The sequence below is a fragment of the Pipistrellus hanaki genome, assembly GCF_964339955.1.
Source record: "Pipistrellus hanaki genome assembly, chromosome: 11".
In the NCBI taxonomy this organism is placed as follows: Eukaryota; Metazoa; Chordata; class Mammalia; order Chiroptera; family Vespertilionidae; genus Pipistrellus; species Pipistrellus hanaki.
Window position 1 is genome coordinate 4200620 of NC_140513.1, and position 19575 is coordinate 4220194.

The 19575-nt window shown below is 61.6% G+C and overlaps 2 protein-coding genes across 4 annotated transcripts; one reads left to right on the forward strand and one right to left on the reverse strand.

The window, feature by feature from the left end:
* Positions 1-1891: 1891 nt before the first annotated feature.
* ZDHHC12 (zDHHC palmitoyltransferase 12) lies at positions 1892-5234 on the forward strand. Of its 3 annotated transcripts, none has more exons than XM_084899693.1 (5): positions 1892-2032; positions 3520-3650; positions 3980-4057; positions 4238-4404; positions 4582-5234. In XM_084899693.1, exons 1-5 carry the CDS (start codon positions 1933-1935, stop codon positions 4925-4927), a joined length of 822 nt encoding a protein of 273 aa, XP_084755819.1. In that variant the 5' UTR covers positions 1892-1932; the 3' UTR covers positions 4928-5234. The 3 variants fall into 3 exon arrangements, with proteins under 3 accessions (XP_084755819.1, XP_084755821.1, XP_084755820.1); XM_084899695.1 differs by having other exon boundaries at positions 4238-4429; positions 4558-5228; XM_084899694.1 differs by lacking the exon at positions 4238-4404.
* PKN3 (protein kinase N3) lies at positions 5173-16649 on the reverse strand. Its single transcript, XM_084899692.1, has 22 exons — positions 16282-16649; positions 14266-14497; positions 13922-14067; positions 13098-13209; positions 12888-13015; positions 12535-12718; positions 10702-10848; positions 10502-10611; positions 10205-10348; positions 9778-9853; positions 9526-9694; positions 9307-9409; positions 9138-9205; positions 8311-8374; positions 8113-8204; positions 7551-7727; positions 6918-6980; positions 6738-6814; positions 6190-6332; positions 5993-6100; positions 5754-5834; positions 5173-5665 (listed from the first exon to the last, which is right to left on the reverse strand). The coding sequence occupies exons 1-22, from the start codon at positions 16312-16314 to the stop codon at positions 5453-5455; spliced, it is 2670 nt and encodes an 889-aa protein (XP_084755818.1). The 5' UTR covers positions 16315-16649; the 3' UTR covers positions 5173-5452.
* Between the last annotated feature and the right edge of the window lie 2926 nt (positions 16650-19575).

The following is a 19575-nucleotide window of genomic DNA, read 5'->3' on the forward strand; positions in this document are numbered from 1 at the left end:
TTGATCTTTGACATCAGTACGTCACTGAGTCATGGAAGCGTCAGGGTTGTTTAAGTGGGTAATGTGCTAGAAGTCCTCACTCAGCTAAGTCACACCCCATTGCAGTTATCAAGACTGAGCTGCAAGTAACAGACACCCAGTTCAAACACCAGCCCAGATTAGTCAGAGGTTGGGGGGTTGGGGGACAGGAATTCATTGACTAATGAAACTAGGGAAACTGAGCTAATATCAGCTTCAGGCAAAGCTGGATCTAGGGGCCCAGACAATGTCAAGACTGTCTTTCATACACCCTTTTGGTCTGCTTATCTTTGTCTCTTTATAAGATGGCCTCACCCTCTCCTGCCATAGTCTCTCTCCACAGAGTGTAGACAGCTTTCAGTTGCCCTTACTGTAGTCCTGCCTGAGATCCAAAAGAAGCCTCTTTCTCGGCAGCTTTGCCTTACTCTCATGGAATGATTATAACTGGCCCTGCCAAGTCACATGCCCACCAACGAGGACCAAGCACTGGAGACAATCAGACAGGGAAGTGCTTGGCTTTCCACAATGACTCCCCACCACTCTCTGGAGTGAGGGACACAGTTCCTTCAGAATCACAGGAGATGGGGAAGAGTTAGTTCCCAACAGAAAAAGGAATGTTGAGCTGACAAAAATAACAGATGTCAGTAGCCCTGGCTGGTTTGGCTCAGTGGATTGAGGATCGGCTTGCGGACTCAAGGGTCCCAGATTTGACTCCTGTTAAGGCTTGTACCTTGGTTGCGGTCACATCCCCGGTAGGGGGTGTGCAGGAGGCAGCTGATCGATGTTTCTAACTCTCTATTCCTCTCCCTCTCTGTAAAAAATCAATAAAATACATTTTTTTGAAAAAGAAAGAAAAGGATCCCTGGGCCCTGGCCAGATAGCTCACTTGGTCCCTTGGTTAGAGCATCCCCCCCACACTGCAAGGTTATGAGTACGATCCCCATCAGGGCACATGCAAGAATCAACCAATGAATGCAAAAATAAGTGGAACAACAAATCTGCATTCCTCTCCCTTCCTTGCTCTGAAATAAAATAATAATAATAATAATAATAATAATAATAATAGGCTTGCTGTAGAAGTTGGAAGGGGCCAATCTACTGGAGAAAGAAGGTAGACACTGGTATCAGTGGGATGTGTGAGTGGAAAGGCAGAGCTGAAGAAGGAAGGCCTGGGGACACAGCTGAAGGAGTGTGGGCGGTGAATGATGAGCCTCGGGTCAGGCAGCCAGGCTGGCAGGGTGCAGCTGTTGTCTTTCTGTGCTAGACGCTGTGTTTCCATTAGTGAATCCTCCCCACCATCTTAGGAGGGGACACCATTATCCTCTCTATTATACAGACAAAAAACAGCTCAGGGTGGTTCAGAAACTCGCCCTCGCTCACACAGACAGGAAGGGGCCGTGCTGGTGTTCCCGACTCTGACCCAAGTCGGGCCTCTTACAAAACTCCACTTGGATGGAATCCCGTCCGCACTCCCTGACAGTGAATGGCGAGGAGGTGAGCATGTCTCCGCGGAGCCTTTGGTGAAGCCTCAGTCATCACCTCTTTGAACCGGGCACAACTCTGCACCCTGCGCTCCCCGCACCGGGCCTGGGAAGCTCCGGGGAGCGGCACGCATGCGCGGGGCCGTGGGCTGGGGCGGGACGGAGACCGGGGAACCGCACCTGCCGGGCCGGGCGGGGACCGGGTCGCCCGGCCACCGGCTGCGCGCGCGCCGGCCCCGCCCTCAGCCTCTCCAGGCACCTGTTGGCTCGAGGGCCTACCCGGCCGCGGCTTCCACCCAATAGGCAGCCTCCCTGCACCAACCTGACCCCGCCCACTTCCAGGATTAGCCAATCGCCGGGCACCTGGGCCTCCTCTCCTTCCGAGGGCCCGCCCCTCTGGGCTCTTCTTCCGGGTGGGGCCGGGGGCGAGGCGATGGCGCCGTGGGCGCTCCTCAGCCCCGGCGTCCTGGTGCGGACCGGGCACACGGTGCTGACCTGGGGAATTACGCTGGTGCTCTTCCTGCACGACACCGGTGAGCCGGACCGCGCCGCCCGGACCGCCCGCCCCTGTGGCCCCCCAAACATTTGGGTCTCACTGGGCCCCCCGCCGAAGCCCCAGAGACCCCGGGGTACCGCCCGCCTCCGCCGGCTCCCTTCTGTCATTCCAAGTTTCCGCCTAATTCCTCAATTCTTCCCCGCCAATCCCCAGTTGCTCCCAGCGTCTTCCTTGCCCCTTCCGGGTGCCCTGTCCACCCCAGAACCCGTGCGATGGCCACCTGATCGATGACCAACTCCAGTCCCCATCTCCCCTGATCTCGGGATCAACCGATCCTTTCTGGGAATTGACTCCCAACCTTCCCTCCGTGTGATTCGGAGAACCAACTAGATCCGGGGCTGGCATCCCTCCCAGCCCCGTGGCCACGCGCTGCCCAAGTCCAGGCTCCCCATCCTCAGGCAAGAGAGCACCTCACAGGGGAGTGGCCGCTCCTCCATGTCCCCGCCCTTGCTTCTTGCCCGGGGAGCTCTCACTTACCCCACAGACTACCCCCCCTTCCATTCCTCCCTGAGGTCCCCACAGGCGCCTCCAGCACAAGGTCTCACCCTCCCTCCCTCCCACTCCACCCCCTTGCTCCAGCCTCATCCCCTGGTGTTCTCACTTTCCTCCTAAGACCTTCTCAAGTCTCCTCCACAGTCTTTGCCCTTTATTTTTTAAAATATATTTTTATTGATCATTGATCGGCTGCCCCCTGCACACCCCCTATTGATAGAGTCCACAACCGGGGCATGTGCCCTTATCAGGAATTGAAACATGACCTCCTAGTTCATAGGTCCATGCTCAACCCCTGAGCCACGCCAGCTGGGCCAGTCTTCTCCCTTTAGCCTAAAAACCTGCTCAGTCTCCCCCCCCAGAAAGAAACCCCCTTCTTTCTCTGCTCCCTTTTACAACCAGAGTTGTTCGCTCTGCTGTTTGGCTATCTCACACCCCTCACATCTCAGCCCCTGCCTCTCCCAAACCCTCAGTCCCCTCATTGGTCTGGAGCCTTCCCTGCCCTGGGCTGCCGTCTTGGCCCTTGGCAGCATCTGAGCCTGCCAGTCCTGCCTTCCTGTCTGTCTCATGAGCATCTCAGACCTGGCTGGTCCCCGGTGGTGGAGCCAGAGGCAAGGACCCTCCTTCACTCCCTAACCCCCTGTCTGTTCATCTCCTCCTCTCCGCTCTGGTCCAGCCACCTGCCTCTCCCTGCGGGACAGCCCTCTGCCTCCAGGCTTCCTCTCCGATCACCTTCTCTTCTCTCCACTGGGGAGGTTTCCAGAAGCAGATCTGCCCTGTGACCTTCCCTGGTTCCCTGTCGCCCTCCGGAGGAGAGATGAACTGCCTTTTTTTCTTTTTGCTGGCCCTGAATTCCTGTACCTATGCAGGAGACACACCTGACCACCCCTCCAACCCCACCTCCGGGCCTTCGCTCCCCACCTCCCCCCACCCCGCCTGTCCCCCAGCGGCCTCTCCCTCCGGCCTCTGCAGCTCTGCGGCAATGGGAACAAGAGGGGGAGCTCCTCCCGCCCCTCACCTTCCTGCTCCTCGTGCTGGGCTCCCTGCTGCTCTACCTGGCCGTGTCTCTCATGGACCCCGGCTACGTGACCATCCAGCCTCAGGTAATGGGGGGGGGGGGGGCTGAACCCCTCCTCCCACCACAGGGGACCCAAGGCCCCAAAACAGTCTCGTGCCAGGTTCTGCGTGGAGGGCTTTTCTGGGGCGTCTCAGTGCATCCTCTCACCAGCCCTAGAAACGCTCCTACAGTGAGGAAATCACCGAGGCCCAGAGAGGGAAAGCAACTGGGCAAAGGTCACACAGCCTCCCTAGGTCCAGGGCACTCTGCCCCACTCTGCCGCCCACATCACACATGGGATGGCCTCCACAACGTGTTCGCCAGCCATCTGCCTCCCAAGGGGACCCCATCTTACGCCCCGGCCCCCATTTTCAGGAGGAGGCCAAGGAGGAGCAGACGGCCATGGTTCCTCAGGCCATCGCCCTCCGGTGCTGCAGACACTGCATGGTGCTGGTGAGTGGCTCGGGGACTTCCCGGAGGGTCAGGGGTCAAGTGAAGATGGACCGCCTCCTGCCCCAGCGCCTCGGCCTCACCCCCCAGGCCCCCCAGATTCAGGCCCAGCCTCCCACCCTCACCCCCGCCCGCACTGTCGATCTGGAGGGGAGCCGGTGCTGAGCCCCGCTCTCCGCCCAGCAACCCCTGCGGGCCCGCCACTGCAGTGAGTGCCGCCGCTGCGTCCGCCGCTACGACCACCACTGCCCCTGGATGGAGAACTGCGTGGGCGAGCGGAACCACCCGCTCTTCCTGGCCTACCTGGCGCTGCAGCTCGTGGTGCTCCTGTGGGGCCTGCACCTGGCATGGTGGGTCCCGCCCCGCCCTGTGTGTGTGTGTGGGGGGGAGGGCCGCACAAGCCTGCAAGGTGTGCACAGCCGGACACCCTCTCTAGGGGGCCCGGACCCTTTCCCAAGCGGCCTGCCCTCCTGGGCTCCCTGGGGTGCTCTGCCTTCTCCCAGCCCGGGGCCCCCATCCCTCTGCAGGTCCGGCCTCCGCTTCTTCCAGCCCTGGGGGCTGTGGCTGCGGTCCAGCGGGCTCCTGTTCGCCACCTTCCTGCTGCTCGCCCTCTTCTCCCTGGTGGCCGGCCTGCTCCTGGCCTCGCACGTCTACCTGGTGGCCAGCAACACCACCACCTGGGAGTTCCTCTCCTCGCACCGCATCGCCTACCTCCGCCAGCGCCCCGGCAACCCCTTCGACCGGGGCCTGGCCCGCAACCTGGCCCACTTCTTCTGCGGGTGGCCCTCGGGGCCCTGGGAGACCCTCCGGGCCGAGGAGGAGGAGGAGGAGGAAGAGGAGGGGGAGGGGGAGGGCGGCGGCCAGGCTGTTTAGGGTTGCAGGAGGCAGAGCCACCATCTTGTGCCTGAAAACGAAGGGCAGGCCCCGAGGGCCTGGGGCTGCTCGCTTCTGCCCGCACCTCCCAGCCTCCGAGCCTCCCAGCCTCCCAGCCTCCGAGCCTCCGAGCAGACTGACCTCCAAGGAGGGAGGGAGGAAGAGGACCTATTTGGGGCCAGGGCACCTGTGCCCGGGACATCCGAAACCTCCACCCACCCTCCAAGCCAGAATCCCTCCAGTGCACAGTTTTATACATTTAATAATCCATAAAGCAAGTCAAGTATTAAAAACCAAACCAAACGACTCCTCACCGGGCCGCCCTTTCTGTCCACGTCTGGCTGAGCACGGGAGGGTGGGGGGGAGCACCAGCCAGAGGCTGAGCCAAGCCCCCTCCTCGGGTCCGAAGGGGGATAAATACCAGGCGAGGCCTGGGCCTCCAGGGCAGGGCGCACAGCTGGGCAGACGGGTGGGCAGTGAGGCCCTAAGAGCCCAGGGGACGGGCCAGGGACACGGGGAAGGCCCTCAGGGCTGCAGGAACCGCTCTGCCACGAAGTCGAAGTCCCGGAAGGCGGCCTGCTGGCGGGCAGTGAGGGGGCCGCGGGGGTCCGGCGGGGTCAGGGCAGGCGGCAAGCCCGTGAACTCGCCCTCGAAGTAGCGCAGATCCGTGGGCCCGCAAAGGGTGGGCGCAAAGGGGGGCTGCACAGCGCGGGCCAGCAGAGCCTGCCAGTCAGTGGTCTGGGGACAAGGGCAGAGGTGCCTGAGCTGCCGGCAATGGCAGGCCACGCGGCGCCCCCTCCCGGCCCGCTGCGCCCCGGCCACTCACCCTGAAGAAAGGCTGCGTCTTGATCTCCTCCGCGTCCTGCTCGCCTGCGCCCAGGCGCTTCTCCGGGCACTTCTGGAGGAGCTGGCGAGAGCAGGTGCTCACCCAGGGCATGGGCCCCGGGCACTGCCGCCTCCCAGGCCCCCGAGGGAGCTGGGCCCCGGCCCCCAGGGTGGGTGGTGGCTAGAGAGCCGTGAGCCAGGAGCAGCTGCCCGCCCAGCCCTGCACCTGCAGGCAGTTACCTTCTGAATGAGCTCCAGCCCTTGCACCGACAGGAAGCGGGGGTACGGGGCCTCGGCGTTGATGATGCAGTCAAACACCTCCTCCTCGGTGTCCCCTGGGAATGGGCACTGCGGGGACGGGGGGCTCAGTGGGGTGCACGGGCCACTCCCAGCCCACCCCGACCTCTAGGCCCCGGCAGCCCAGGCTCGGCACTCACCTCACCCACCAGCATCTCGTACAGCAGCACGCCCAGCCCCCACCAGTCCACGGCCCGGGTGTAGGCCTCCTGGGTCAGCACCTCGGGGGCCAGGAACTCTGGGGTGCCACAGAAGGTGCTGGTCCGGTCCCCAAAGCCAATCCCTGCAGGTCAACAGCCACACTGATGCCGGCTCAGTGTGTCTGGTCCACAGTGACCTCTGTGGTTGTAAGAACCAACAGCCAGCCCTTCTGCCCCCCTGTACCCAACCCGTGCCAAGCCCTGCGCCCTACTCCGGGAGGTAGGAATGGGTTTTACGACGTCGGACAGAGGAGGCGAGGCTTAGCCAAGCTCACATCCCGAGGCCCTCTCCCAGCTCCGGAGCACAGGCCCTCCCGTGGGCCCAGGAAGCCAGGCTCTTCGCAGCTTGTAGGGTTGGGAAGGAAGCCAGTGTGTCCCCTTGGTCCCTGGGATGCGGATGGGGGGGGAGATTTCCCGGGAGATGCCCCTGCTGGCCTGGACCGGGTGAGAAGGCTGGGGGACACAGGCTCCTGGACAGGGACACCCACCTTCCTTACACAGCCCAAAGTCTGCGATCTTCAGGAAACCCTGGGCATCCAGCAGAAGATTATCCAACTTAAGGTCCCTGGGGAGGAGAAGGGGGCAGAGCAAAGGGGGCCCGGACCGGCGCCCAGGAGAAAGACGGCACCCGCTCCCTCGCACTCCCCCACACCCCAGGGAGGAGTTACCTGTAAATGATCTTCTTCTCGTGCAGGAACTGCAGCCCCAGGACCACACAGGCCAGGTAGAACCTGGAGGGAGTCAGGGGAAGCTTAGGCCCAGGACTTGGGGGTGGGGGGAGGGCAGGGAGGCACAGGATGGCATGGCCTGGGACCCCTGGATGAGGGCAAGCGGCTGGGGCAAGCCTCATGCGGGGGTGGGGCTCCACCGGACAGCAGCCCAAGGTCGTCCCAAGGTTGCTGCCAGCCCACAGCCTACTCTTCCTGAGGACCATGGTCTCCTCGTCCCTCCTCCTCCCGGCAGCTTGCAGGCCTGTTTTCCAAACGAGGATCTGAGCCCCCAGGTGAGGGATGTGCCCAGGGTCACAGCTAGGGGCAGAGCTGATGTGAGCCCAACTTCAGGGCGCACTCTGGTGGACAAGAAATAACTTGCCTCTGACACAGTTCTCTCTAACCTGATTCCTCGCTACACAAACGGGCTCAAGGCCCCAAGTGCTGTGAGAGCTGATGACCAGGATTCGAACCCAGGCCTCGCTGGCTCCCTGCTCCGTGCTGGTGGGTGCCTGAGGAAGCGGCGGAGGGGGCCGGTCCGGAAACCCGGTCGGCCGGTGGAAGAGGCAGACGAGAGGCATGGAAACGCACCGGGCCTGGGGCTCAGGGAAAACGTCCTCGTGGATCTGCATCATGAGGTCGCCGCCCGGAGCAAACTCGGTCACGAAGCAGGCGTGGCTGGGCGTCTGGAAGCAGGCCAGGAGGGACAGCAGGAAGGGGTGCCCCGTGCGGCCCACGGCCTCCAGGATCCGCTTCTCGCAGTACAGGCTGCAGGGGAGGGCGTGGGGTTCAGGGGGAAGGAGACCCTGCCCTGGCTGTGCCCTGCCAGTCCAAGTGCCAGGCAGCTACGTAGAGCTGGCTTCTGTGTACCAGGGGCTCATGGGGCCATTTCACCTGCACAACCACCACTGTCCCATTTTACAGATGAGGAAACTGAGGTGCAGAGGTAAGAGAGGCTCTGAACAAGGGCCTATCATTAACTGCAGGTGCTTAAAAAAAAAACAAAAAAAAAACGCACAAAAACCCAGGCCTGGCTGGCCCCAGGTCACCACTTCAAAGCCCAGGGGTGTCCGGCTGCCCTCCGGTACCAGCAGCCCAGGCCAGCCCTCTGGAGCCCGCTGCAGGGCCCGGTGCCTGCGGCATCACCACACACCTCTCTATCTCGTCCCGGCTCAGCACCTCCTGCTTCTTCAGCGCTTTGATGGCGTAGTATTTCCCCGTGCCCTTGAACTGCACCAGGAGGACCTGGGGACAGAGGAGGGCTGGGCTCCAGGGGGGCAGTACCGGGCTTAGGATCACAGCGCCCTCCTAGCTAACGCTCCGAGGGCTGCCCACCCGCCATGGCACCCACCTTCCCAAAGTGTCCCCGGCCCAGCACAGCCAAGCAGCGGAAGTCCTGGAGCCGCGGGGGTTTCCTGTGAGAGAGAGGGCACAGGCAGCCCCCGGGCCAAGGGCTGGGCCTCCACCAGCCCTTCGTGCCCAACGCTGGCCTGGCGCCACCTATGGGGCTGGCAGGCCGGGGGCTCAGGCCGCAGCTGCCGGGAGGCTGGTGTACAGCTGGGCTCAATGATGCTGATTCAGCCCTAACCGGTTTGGCTCAGTGGATAGAGCGTCGGCCTGCAGACTGAAGGGTCCCAGGTTTGATTCCGGTCAAGGGCATGTACCTTGGTTGAGGGCACATCCTCAGTAGGAGGTGTGCAGGAGGCAGCTGATCGATGTTTCTCTCTAGTGGGTGTTTCTAACTCTCTATCCCTCTCCCTTTTTCTCTGTAAAAATCAATAAAATATATTTTAAAAAAATAATAGCCGAAACTGGTTTGGCTCAGTGGATAGAGCATCGGCCTGCGGACTGAAAGGTCCAGGGTTCGATTCCGGTCAAGGGCATGTACCTTGGTTGCGGGCACATCCCCAGTGGAGGTGTGCAGAAGGCAGCTGATTGATGACTCTCTCTCATTGATGTTTCTGGCTCTTTATCCCTCTCTCTTCCTCTCTATAATAAATCAATAAAATATATTTAAAAATAATAATAATAATAATAATAATAATAATAATGTTTCAGAACGAGAACCTGAGAGTGAGCTGTGAGCACCCAGGAGCCGAGGGGTGGTGACCGAGGGGACACGCAGGCACTAGAGTGAGTGGATAACGTCTCCAATAAGAAGGTGAACTGTCGGGGTACCTGGTCGCGGGGGCTGGCGGAGGTGACCCCAGTCGAGTCCTGGGCTCCATGTGGGGGCGTTTGGTGCGCTGTGAGGGAGAAGGGCTCAGGGCAGCGCAGGGCTTCCTCCCTTCCTCCCTCTGGCTCCGCCACCCCACCCCAGCACCCCCCGGGCTACCGGCCCCCTCACCGGCGTCTCCTCCAGGGCTGGCTCCCGGGGCAGGTAGAGGCGTGGGGGCTTGGGTGGGGGCCTCATCTCTTCTCCCAAGGGGGTCTTCTTGGGTGGGAGACTGCTGTGGGGAGGGAGCAGACATGGTGGGCACAGGCAGACAGAACAGTGGGGGGATGGAGACAGCCAGGCCGAGAGATGGGGGGGCAGGAGTCTGGGGGTGAGGTGGCAGCTTCTCACCTGGGCGAGGCCGGGCTGGAGGCCCCCCGCGGTGTGGCCGGGGTCCGGGGGCACCCTTTGGGAGGGCTGACGGTGCTGGGGGAGCTGCAGGGGGGCAGCAGGTTCATGACCAGGCGCCCCCAGGCTGCCATGCTGAGGTTCATCTGTGAAGCCCGCAGGAAGTCCTGGCCTGGGGCAAAAGGGAGACTCAGTCCTGGGGCCCCCTGACGCCCCAGCCCCCCTCCCACATGCACAGCCCTCTCCTGGCCATACCCCTGCGTTTAGAGAAAATGCGTTTCTGCCTCTGCAGCCGGGGCCTCCTCTCAATGACGGGGTCACAGAAGGTTACCTGCGGGGTCACAGAGGTTACCTGAAGCCCAGTCCCCTCCCACCCCCCTGCCAGGGGCACCCCCACCTCCAGGATCCCAGCCTGGGCCCCCAGTGGCAACGATGCAAGAGCCAGAAGGGATCCGAGAGACAGAGTCAACATCCTCATGGGCAGCAGCGGGGAAACTGAGGCCCGGAGGAGAGAGGCACTTGTCTAGAGCCACCCTGAAGCAGGGCAGTCAGGACAGGACACAGGCCTCGGGGCTCCGTGTGGGCCTCGGGATGGCCTGGGAACCTCCTCCCTCCGGGCCTCATTGCCCGCTCCTCCGGGGGGCCGGGAACCCCCGTGATCGGCAGGCAGGGTCGGGGGCACCTGGGCAAAGAGCAGCCCCTGGGGCAGCAGGCTGAGCGTGAGCTGGTGGCACGCGTTGTCCAGGAAGTCCTCCAGCCGCAGGAAGGCCACGGCGCACAGCTGCCGCCAGTCCCGCCAGCGCACCCCGACCTCCAGCTCCCGGGCCTGCAGCGGAGGCCGGGGTGAGGATGGCCGGCCTGCCCCCGCGGAGAGCCGGGGTGAGGATGGCCGGCCTGCCCCCGCGGAGAGCCGGGGTGAAGATGGCCGGCCTGCCCCCGCACCCCGGTGCCACCCCGGCCTCCCCGGGGCCGGCCTCACCCGCTCCAGGGGGATGACAAAGGTCTGGTCCCAGCACTGCCGGGCCACCGGGCCCCAGCCCGTCTGGCCCACCACGCGATTGTCCACCTTCAGCACGGCCAGCACCTCGCCTGCAGGGCCAGAGCCAGGGTTCAGGGAAGGCCAGGAGTGGGGGTCCTTGGCTGCCCGCCCCCCATAGCTCCCCGCAGCCCCTTACTCACTGGCCAGCTCGCCTGCGCCCCGCTGCTGCCTGGCTCTGCCCCGAAGCCAGCCCTGGGAGGGGCTCCTGGCCAGCGCGGTCACCGGGGACCGGCCGGGCACCGCTGTCAGCAGCTGCTCACAGCCCAGGAGGTGGACCTGCAGGGTCCCTGTGGGGAGCCGGAGGGGGGGTTGGGGGATGGGGAAAGCATGGTCAGGTGCCATCCTCCCACTGCCACCCCCAGTGACGCCTGGACCCCAGGAACACTGCCTTCTCATAGAAATGGCTGAACCCAGGGCCGCCACATTGGGCTTGGCAGACATCGGCCACCCTCCAGGCAGACCGGCTGGCTCTCCCTCCTGTGTTGGGGGCAGCAGGGACCCACAGGCAGAGGAGTGACCCTCAGACCTCAGCCAAGCCACATGGAGCCACAGTGCATGGTGACATGCTACCCAGGGCTCAGGGCCTGGCTGCCCGTCCTATCCCCCCTCCTCCCTGGGCCTCAGTTTCCCCATCTGTACAGAGGAAAGGAGCCTCAGCTCTGTCCCACCTCCCACGGGGGCTACAAAGAGTGTTTTGCCAACCAAGTGGGTTCGTTTTTAGGGTCACTAAACATTTGTCCCTCAAAGAGGAAGCAGGAGGCTCGAGTAGTCTTTGAGGAAACGAACTGGGCCAAAGAGCACCAGTGAGGAAGTCCAGGCCTGGGGGTGGGACCCCAAAGGACCTTAAAAGAGGGCAGTGGCCTGGTAGGAACTAAGGTGTTCAGTCAGGACACAGGATTCAGAGTGGCCCCGGGTAGCCCACTGCCAGGCCTTTTAACAAGTCATTTCCCCTCCCTTCCCCAGCTCATCACTGGGCCCAATCTCATAAGCTGGGGAAGGCTGAGCTCAGACACCACCACCTCCTCCAGAAAGCACTGCTGATCCTCTGAGGCAGGTGAGGGGGCCCTTCCAGCCGCCGTACCCCCTGCTCAGCTCCGCTCACAGTGGGATGTGGCCTGTGTGCGCTCGGACCAGCCCTGAGCAGGGAGGCGCCGGGCTCTCTCGGTACTCTCTCCCAGGTGGGAAGCTCACTGCTACCGAAGTCTGCCTCTGAGCTTCCTTACTGACTGCCATTCAGCTGCCACTCTCAGGAGACGGATACAACTTGGGATAAGAAAGAACTCTGTAGCCCTAGCTGGTTTGGCTCAATGGATGGGGCGTCAGCCTGCGGACTGAAGGGTCTCAGGTTCGATTCCGGCCAAGGGCACAGGCCTGGGTTTCGGGCTTGATCCCCAGTGGGGGGCGTGCAGGAGGCAGCCAGTCAATGATTCTCTCTCATCATTGATGTTTCTCTCTCTCCCTCTCCTTCTCCCTTCCTCTCAAAAATCAATAAAATATATTTTTTTAAAAAATAAAATTAAAAAAAAGAAAGAAAAAAAGCTCTGTAATAGCCCACGCTGCCCAGCACTGGGTACCCAGGCCTCCGGGGCTGAGAGCTCCCTAACGCTGGCTTTTAAACATCGCTATGGTTACTCATTTAAACGGTAGCTTCACCGACAGCGTGCTTGGCAGACATCGGGCCCTGGGCTGACCAGGGAGGCTCTGGGCCAGCACATGCCCACAGAGTGCTTAGCACGTCACAGGCAACACACGACGCCCTGAATTCTCACAGCAGCCCCGCGAAGTGGGTGCCATCACCGTCCCCATTTCACAGACGGATCAGCTGCGGTTTGGAGAAAGGATGGCCATTGTCCCCGGCCTCACAGCCGGGGCGGGTGGAGCCAGGACTGGAACCCTTCTCCGAAGTTCCTCCCCACGGCCTCTGGGTCCTCTCTGGAAGGGGAAGAGCCCTGAAGCGGGAGGGCCTCCGGTACCTGTCATGGCGATGGGCTTTACCAGCGGCCCCGACGGCGGAGGGTTCCCAGACACAGCCGTCCGCAGCTCCCGGGCAACCCTGCCCCGCAGCGGGTGGGCGGGAGGCAGGCCCTCCAGCAGCTGCTCCAAGGCCAGCCGCAGCAGGTCCAGTTTCTGGGAGGACTCCTGGAGCTGGGCCTGCGCCTGCGGAGGGGACACAGGCCCATGGGGTCAGGGGTGTGGGGGCACCGGCTCAGGCACCTGTAGACAACCCCCCGCTGAGGTCTACACAGGATGAGCCCCCACGTGGCCAGTCCACAGTGCCACCCATGCTGCTGAGGGGGCAGTGGGAACACGGAGACCGCGGCCTGACCTCGGCCAGCGCCTTGCGGTCTTGCATTCGCCGGCTCCCCAGCAGCTTCACCACGTTCTTGGCCCCCTCGGCCACGGCGGCCTCGATGCGCAGCCGGTGCCTCAGCTCCTCCGCCAGCAGCTCAGGACCTGGGAGGAGGGGGTCAGCCTCAGGCCCATGCCCTGCTCTGCCTGCCCCCCCCCCCCCCACTCCTGCTTCTCGAGGCCTCACCTGGCTCCGGGGACCCGCTGGCCTCCAGGCTGCTGATCCTCATGCGCAGCAGGGCCACCTTCAGCTGGCTGTCCCGCAGCATCTGCTGAGCGGCTGCCAAGAGCTTCCTGCCCTGTGGGGTCGGGACCTGTGCTGGCCCAGAGCCTCCCTGGTCGGCCCAGGGCCCGAGCTGAGCCTCCCCCGTTCCCAGGACTGCAGCCAAGCCTCCCACCCCCGGCCAAAGAACCGAGCCTCCCTTGTGAGATGGTCCGGGCAGAGCCTGCCCCAGGAGACCAGATAGGGGCTGAGGTCAAGCCTCCGCCAGCATATCAGGACTGAGTCCCACAGCCCGCTGGGGGCTGGGACCCGGGCTGGGCCTTCCCTGTTAGCCTGGGAACTGCCGTGTTGTGCCTCCTCTGTGTGACTAGGGCCGTGGTCGGCGAACTCATTAGTAAACAGAGTCAAATATCAACAGCACAGCGATTGACATTTCTTTTGCGAGCCACATTTTTTAAACTTAAACTTCTTCTCACGCCACTTCTTCAAAATAGACTCGCCCAGGCCGTGGTATTCTGTGGAAGAGCCACACTCAAGGGGCCAAAGAGCTGCATGTGGCTCAGGAGCCGCAGTTTGCCGACCACAGGACTAGGGGTTCGAGCCTTGCCTTCCCCACCAAGCTGGGACCTGGGACCACGCCTTCTCCGTCAGACCAAGGGTTAGGGCTGTGTCTCCCTGATGGCATCCATGGCCGGGCAGCACCCCCCTTTCAGAACAGAGGCTGGGACGGCACCGACCAGAATAACCCAAGAGCCGAATCTCTCCCTGACAGCGCCCTGGAGCCTTACCTTGGGGGTGCCGCTGGCGTACGTGTGGGTCATGTTCTCCGCGCCCTGCTTCACCTTCAGCTCCACCTGCAGCTGCCTCTGCAGGGCCTCCAGGTGCCGGGCCCGGGGCTGCTCTGCCGAAGGCCGGGGTCCCGGGGCCACAGGTTCTGTGTGCACCCCGAGTGGGGCCCGTTAACCCCTCACCCCCATCCCAGCTCTCTCCCCCCCTCCTCCGGGGCAGGGACAGGTGAGGCAGCTCTGAGTGGCCAGGACAGGGCGGAGGACGGAGGAACTGGAGAGTGAGCGGCACCTGCGGTCCCCGGGGGCTGCCTGGTCCCCGGGGGCTGCCCGGACGCCTCACTCACCGGCGGGGGCCCCGGGCAGCAGGATGCGGGCGTGCAGCTCCTGCAGCTCCCCGTGCAGCTGCTCCAGGCGGCGGTTGGAGGTGCGGAGCAGCTGCTGCACGTGGCCCAGGTGGCGGCGGTCGGTGGCCACCCGCCGCAGGTTCTCCGCGCCCTCCTTGATCTTCAGCTCCTTCTGGATGGCCCGGCGGACCGCCTCCTTCTCGTCCTCGGGGGGCCGCCGGCCCGGCCCGGGCTGTGGGCGGCAGAGGAGCAGGCCGCTCAGTGCCCGCACCGCCAGCATCAGCTCGCCACACACAGTGGTGGGGAGGGCGGCATGGATGGCGCCCGGGACCCACACACAGGGTGTGGGCAGCAGCCCTGCCCGCGGAGGAGCAGCCCTAAGCCAGGTGGAACCCACACTCCTGTCCTCGGCATTTGGGGGGGCTGTTCCCGTGGTGCTTCGGGTGCCAGGGTCGGTAAGAGGTTTGCGGACGTTCGTGTGTCAGTCCTGACAACCACCCCTGAGGGAGGTGCTGGTAGGTCCCCATCGTGCAGGTGAGGAAACTGAGGCTCAGAGAGCGGTTACGTAACCTGCCCACGGTCCCACCGGAGGACACACCACACCTCTGGGCCCCGGCCCAGCCCCGCTCTGCCAGCCACGCCCCACAGGCTGCTGTTGAAGCTGGGGTTCTGGCTAAGATTTGGGCCTGAAAAGAGGCTCGGGATTTACTCAAGGTTAGAGGGCAGCTGGGGGCCCGGGTGGGGGCCAGGCCTGTGCCCTTGAGGCCTCAGCTGGCAAAGCAGAGGCACCCAGAGGGCTGGGACGGTCTCCGGGGACCCTCTTCCGGCCGAGCTCCTGGGAGGAAGCAGAAGGCTTCACCCAGGTTGGAGCGAGGACGAGGCAAACCTTCCCAGAGGCCATTTCGAACCAGCGGTGCCAAAGCCGACCACAGCCGGGGTCACCCGTGACCCTCCCCAGGGGCTCCTCCAGGGCCTCCGCCTTACCTCTCGGCTCGCCATCGCCGGAGCCCAGTGGAAGGGTGGCCACCCCAGCCCCAGGGACCCCACCCCAGGCCAGGCCTCGGGGCCCGCGGGCCAGGCCGCAGAGGGCAGGGGTGGGGCTCAGGAAATCCTCCGCCGGCTCCAGGCGAAGGCCGGAGCCAAGGGCTGGAGCAAACAAAGCGCCCATGGAGCCGGGGGCCCGGCCACCGGGGTCCTGAGTCACCCAGCCCCGCGCTGGGCGGAGGTCCACAGGAAATAGGAAAATGTGCACAAGTCGCTGCTGGAACAGGCGAGGGAGCTCGCAGGAAGGAGGTGGGAGGGGAGACGCAGCCCTGAGGTCGCCTCAGCTTCGGGTGGAGGCCACCCCTCCAGAGCGGGGCCCAGACTCCTGTCTGCTCTGGGCTGGACGCCAGCCCGTGCACACCCCCTCCCCGCTGGCTCCTCAGGGGTCACCACCTCATCCCCCCAGAGCAGAGGTGCACACACAGTGGCCAACCCAGTGCCCAGGGCACCCAGCGCCCGCTGTGGCAGGAGCCCGCCCCCTCCCCCTTGGGTGGACCCCTGTCCACTGGAAGGTTCCCGCCCAGGCTCAGGGCTGGGCCCCTCTGTCTGGAGACCACACTCCTCACAAGCCTTGGGGTCCCCGCACCCCAAGTGCGCCCGGACCAGCCCCTCCTGGGCCCCCTGCCCAGAGCGCACGGGTTCTTCTCCCCCAGGGCGCTCCCCTGTGGGCCGCACGGCCTCCCTTTGCTTTCCCGACCGACTCCCCGGGCCTCGGCGGCCCCCCGGGAAGAACAGACTTTAGGAACTTGGGGGCCGCCCTCGTGGCTCTGACCCAGGGTTCAGATCTGCTCCCGGGCTGGCTTGGCGGAGGTTCCGGGCCCATGGAGGGGACTTGGGGACGGTTCCAGGGGGCAGGACGGTGTACCCCGGGCGCAGTGCTGCCCCGCGCAGGGAGGGTGGGGCAGCACAGGGACGCGGGCGGAGCGGGGGGCACCGGGAGGCTCCCCGCCCCGCCTCCCCGAAGCCGTTCACCTGCCGCCGCGCCTCCGCCTCCGCCTCCTCCATGGCGCGCTCCGGCCACGCGGCCTCGCCCGCACCGTCCGCTCCGAGCCCGGCCGCTCCGCCCAGACTTTCACAAACTTCCCGGGATCGGCGCCCCCTCCTCCCCGGGGCCGCGGCCTCCGGGGCCGGGACTCAGCGCCGTCGCTCGGCCGCGCCAGGTCTGCTCCCGGGGCTCCGCTCCCGGACCCGAGGCCACGGCGCCGCCCCGGGATCCTCCGGCTTCCTCTCCGGAGGCGCCGCTCCCTCTGGGGACACCGCCGCCGCCCGGGACCGGAGGGCGGGCAGGGCATCCCCGGCGGCAGGTCCCGGGCCGCTCGCCGCGTGCTCAGAGGGGTGGGTCCGAGCGGCCAGCGCCGCCTGCTGACCGCGGGCGCTGCGGGGGCCGGTCACCTCCTCCCCAGACCCCGCCAGGCCCGGCCCCGCCCCCAGCGTCTCCCTCCGAGGCCGTCGGTGTCCAAGGGGCCAACCCCAGCCCTGTGGCCCCGAGGCCTTGGCGCGGCTAGTTACTTTAGGACTGAACAGAGGGAAGCCTCCCCCGGTGATGCCGAAGCAAACCTCGGGGCAATGGGTCAGAACGTCTCTCTGGGCCTTGGCCCGGGCGGTGGCTGGCCTGTGGAGGGGACCCAGGTCCCTTATTGCCTGGCCTGTGGCTGTCCAGCCACTTCCTGGGATCGTCCTCACCAGGAGCGTCTCCCAGGAGTGACAAATGCTGGAAAAGTGAAACTGGCAGGCTACGGACAATCCTGGGCTATTGCCCTCCAATGGGACATCAGTCCAGAAGCATCACCAACTGCAAAGGCAACTTGGTTCATAGGGGACAAGCCTACTTTTCACAGTCAGAGGCGGGTCCGGACACTTACTGATATTGAGGGAGACTTTAACACATAATAGGCTTTTTTTTTTTTTTAAATAAATCTTTATTGTTCAGATTACAACCGTTTTTCTCCCCCCCCCCCCCCCCCGTCCTCATCCATAGGTATTTTTGTCTAGCCTTTTCCGTACCCCCACACAGACACCCCTTTCCCCCTGAGAATTACCAATCCCCTCCCATTCTATGCCCCTGATTCTACATAATAGGTTCTTTTAAGTGGGGGCTGTTACATCAACTGCCCTGAGGTGAATGTAATTAAGCATCATTAGGAAGTCAGGACTATCAGCTTCAGACTGCAGCTCGTAGGTGAGTGGGAAAACCATGAATTGAACTAGCAACTCCCTTCAGGAGGGCGGTTCCGCTCCCAGCCCGAGGGCCACTCCTTCACTCCTGCACCCAGAAAGCTGAACTATGTCAAAGAACCGGCATTTATTTTCCAAATTTTCCTTGAACTGTTCCACTGCCTCACCTGTCACTAAGGGAAAGGAGAATCCATCCATCTTTTTTAATGAACCCGTCTGGGCAAACCTACGGGGAAACCTGGTGGGAGTCTGACCGGACAGCTAGCTGTACTGGATATGACAGTGATGGGAATTCATGAAACATTTATTCTTAGCAAAATGGAAGTTCACATTAAACATCCACCATATATGTAACTATCAGCCTGAAAGGAACATCACTTAGACTTGCCTCCCTCGGGTAGTATCTGAGCACACCAAGTCACCAACTCATCAAGCCAGTGCACATCCTTCTAATCACAAAATTTCAGTCTTTTCCTTCAGACCTGTTAAAAAGGTAAACTTGTGAACTAAGGCAGATATTCAAAAGGAAATGGTTACTGCTGGGGTGAGGGATATAAAAAGATGTCCCCTTTGTTTTCAAAGGATGTGCTCCTTTTTAAAAACACACTTTATTGATTTCTGAGAGGAAGAGGGAGAAACATCTATGATGAAAGAATCACGGAGTGATTGCCTTCTGCACACCCACCACCAGGGATCTAAACTGGGAATCTGAACATGGCCTCCTGGTTCAATGGTCGAGGAGCAACACCGGCTAGGCAAGATTAGCAAAAAATTAATCATAGAATAATATAACAAAAAAGGCAGAAAAATCAAGTGTTTCTGGGACCAAGAGAAACCATGAAGCCACCGAAATCGGTTTGGCTCAGTGGTAGAGCGACGGTCTGCAGACTGAGGGGTCCCAGGTTCGATTCTGGTCAGGGGCATGTAAGTTGGTTGCGGGCACATCCCCGGTAGGGGGTGTGCAGGAGGCAGCTGGTCGGTGTTTCTCTCTCATCGACGTTTCTAGTTCTCTCTCTCTCTCTTCCTTCCTCTCTGTAAAAAATCAATAAAATATATTTTTTTAAAAAAGAAAAAAAAAAAAAAGCATGAAGCCACTTGTGCCATAAAGCAGAATGGTAAGACTGCCAGATAATTCGGAAACACAATTGGCCAGGAATCCTCTAAAAGCCCAAAAGGTCATACCTCTTATAGCCAAACAGCTAACCCAAGATCAGGGTACTCTATGGACCAGTTAAACTCTACATCTTAGAGCCAGAGTTGCGTGAGCTAGCGAGGGCCTGTTTACGAAGGTCAGGCAATAATCTTTTAGAAAACAGGGCATCATTGGAGAAACCAATGTTAACCTCAACTAGAGGGCTGTTCTAAAATAGAATACTCAAAGTTTTCAAATTAACGCAGACACACATCACAAGCTACTATCTTCTATGCCCCGATTCATTGGTTAAGTTCCTCTCCTAAACTGAGCACAGCAATTTGGGGAGAAACTCAACAGCATTTGCTCTTTTGAAATGCCCTTTTACCAAAGAAACTTTGAGCCCTTCACCTAGCACTTTCCAACACACACTTACCTAAGGGCCAACCCAACAACTCTCTTTGCAATTGGGCACAAAACATGCCAGCTGCTCTGCAGCCATTTTCCAGGACCCTAATGCCACTTTCTCACAGCCTAACATGCTACAAGTTTTGCATGCAGGGGGTAATCTCAATAAAAGGAAAATGACCTTTAGTGACTTATTTTTTAATTCGACAAAATATTATAAAATGCAATTTCATGTATATAACCTGACCATACCACAACCTCACCAGTACAGAAAAAAATTTGGGTAAGGTGTTAAAAAACCACAGGCTTCCCTGATGTGTATTATATTCAAGTGACTCCACCCGCGCCTCCCCCACCCCGAACTTGCTATATTCCAAGTTAACAGTCCTTTGTCCATGTGCCTTATACACACCTTTTTATGTAGCTGTTAACTGTGCTATACTTACTGCTTAACTATTTAACATTTCCCCCACTTCCTATCACTATGAACACAAATATGGCAAAAACTTGCCTATCAAATATGGCAAGAACTTATCATCTAAATCCAAATG

Excerpts from the sequence above, each read along its gene's own strand:
- ZDHHC12 (XM_084899695.1), top strand. The coding sequence starts at position 1,933 with ATGGCGCCGTGGGCGCTCCTCAGCCCCGGCGTCCTGGTGCGGACCGGG. Across the intron at positions 3,651-3,979 it reads ACGTGACCATCCAGCCTCAG|GAGGAGGCCAAGGAGGAGCA; the intron begins GTAATGGGGGGG and ends CCCCATTTTCAG. Across the intron at positions 4,058-4,237 it reads GCAGACACTGCATGGTGCTG|CAACCCCTGCGGGCCCGCCA; the intron begins GTGAGTGGCTCG and ends CTCTCCGCCCAG.
- PKN3 (XM_084899692.1), bottom strand. The coding sequence starts at position 16,314 with ATGGAGGAGGCGGAGGCGGAGGCGCGGCGGCAG. Across the intron at positions 13,016-13,097 it reads CAGCGGGTCCCCGGAGCCAG|GTCCTGAGCTGCTGGCGGAG; the intron begins GTGAGGCCTCGA and ends CCCTCCTCCCAG. Across the intron at positions 6,815-6,917 it reads GAGAAGAAGATCATTTACAG|GGACCTTAAGTTGGATAATC; the intron begins GTAACTCCTCCC and ends TCTCCTCCCCAG.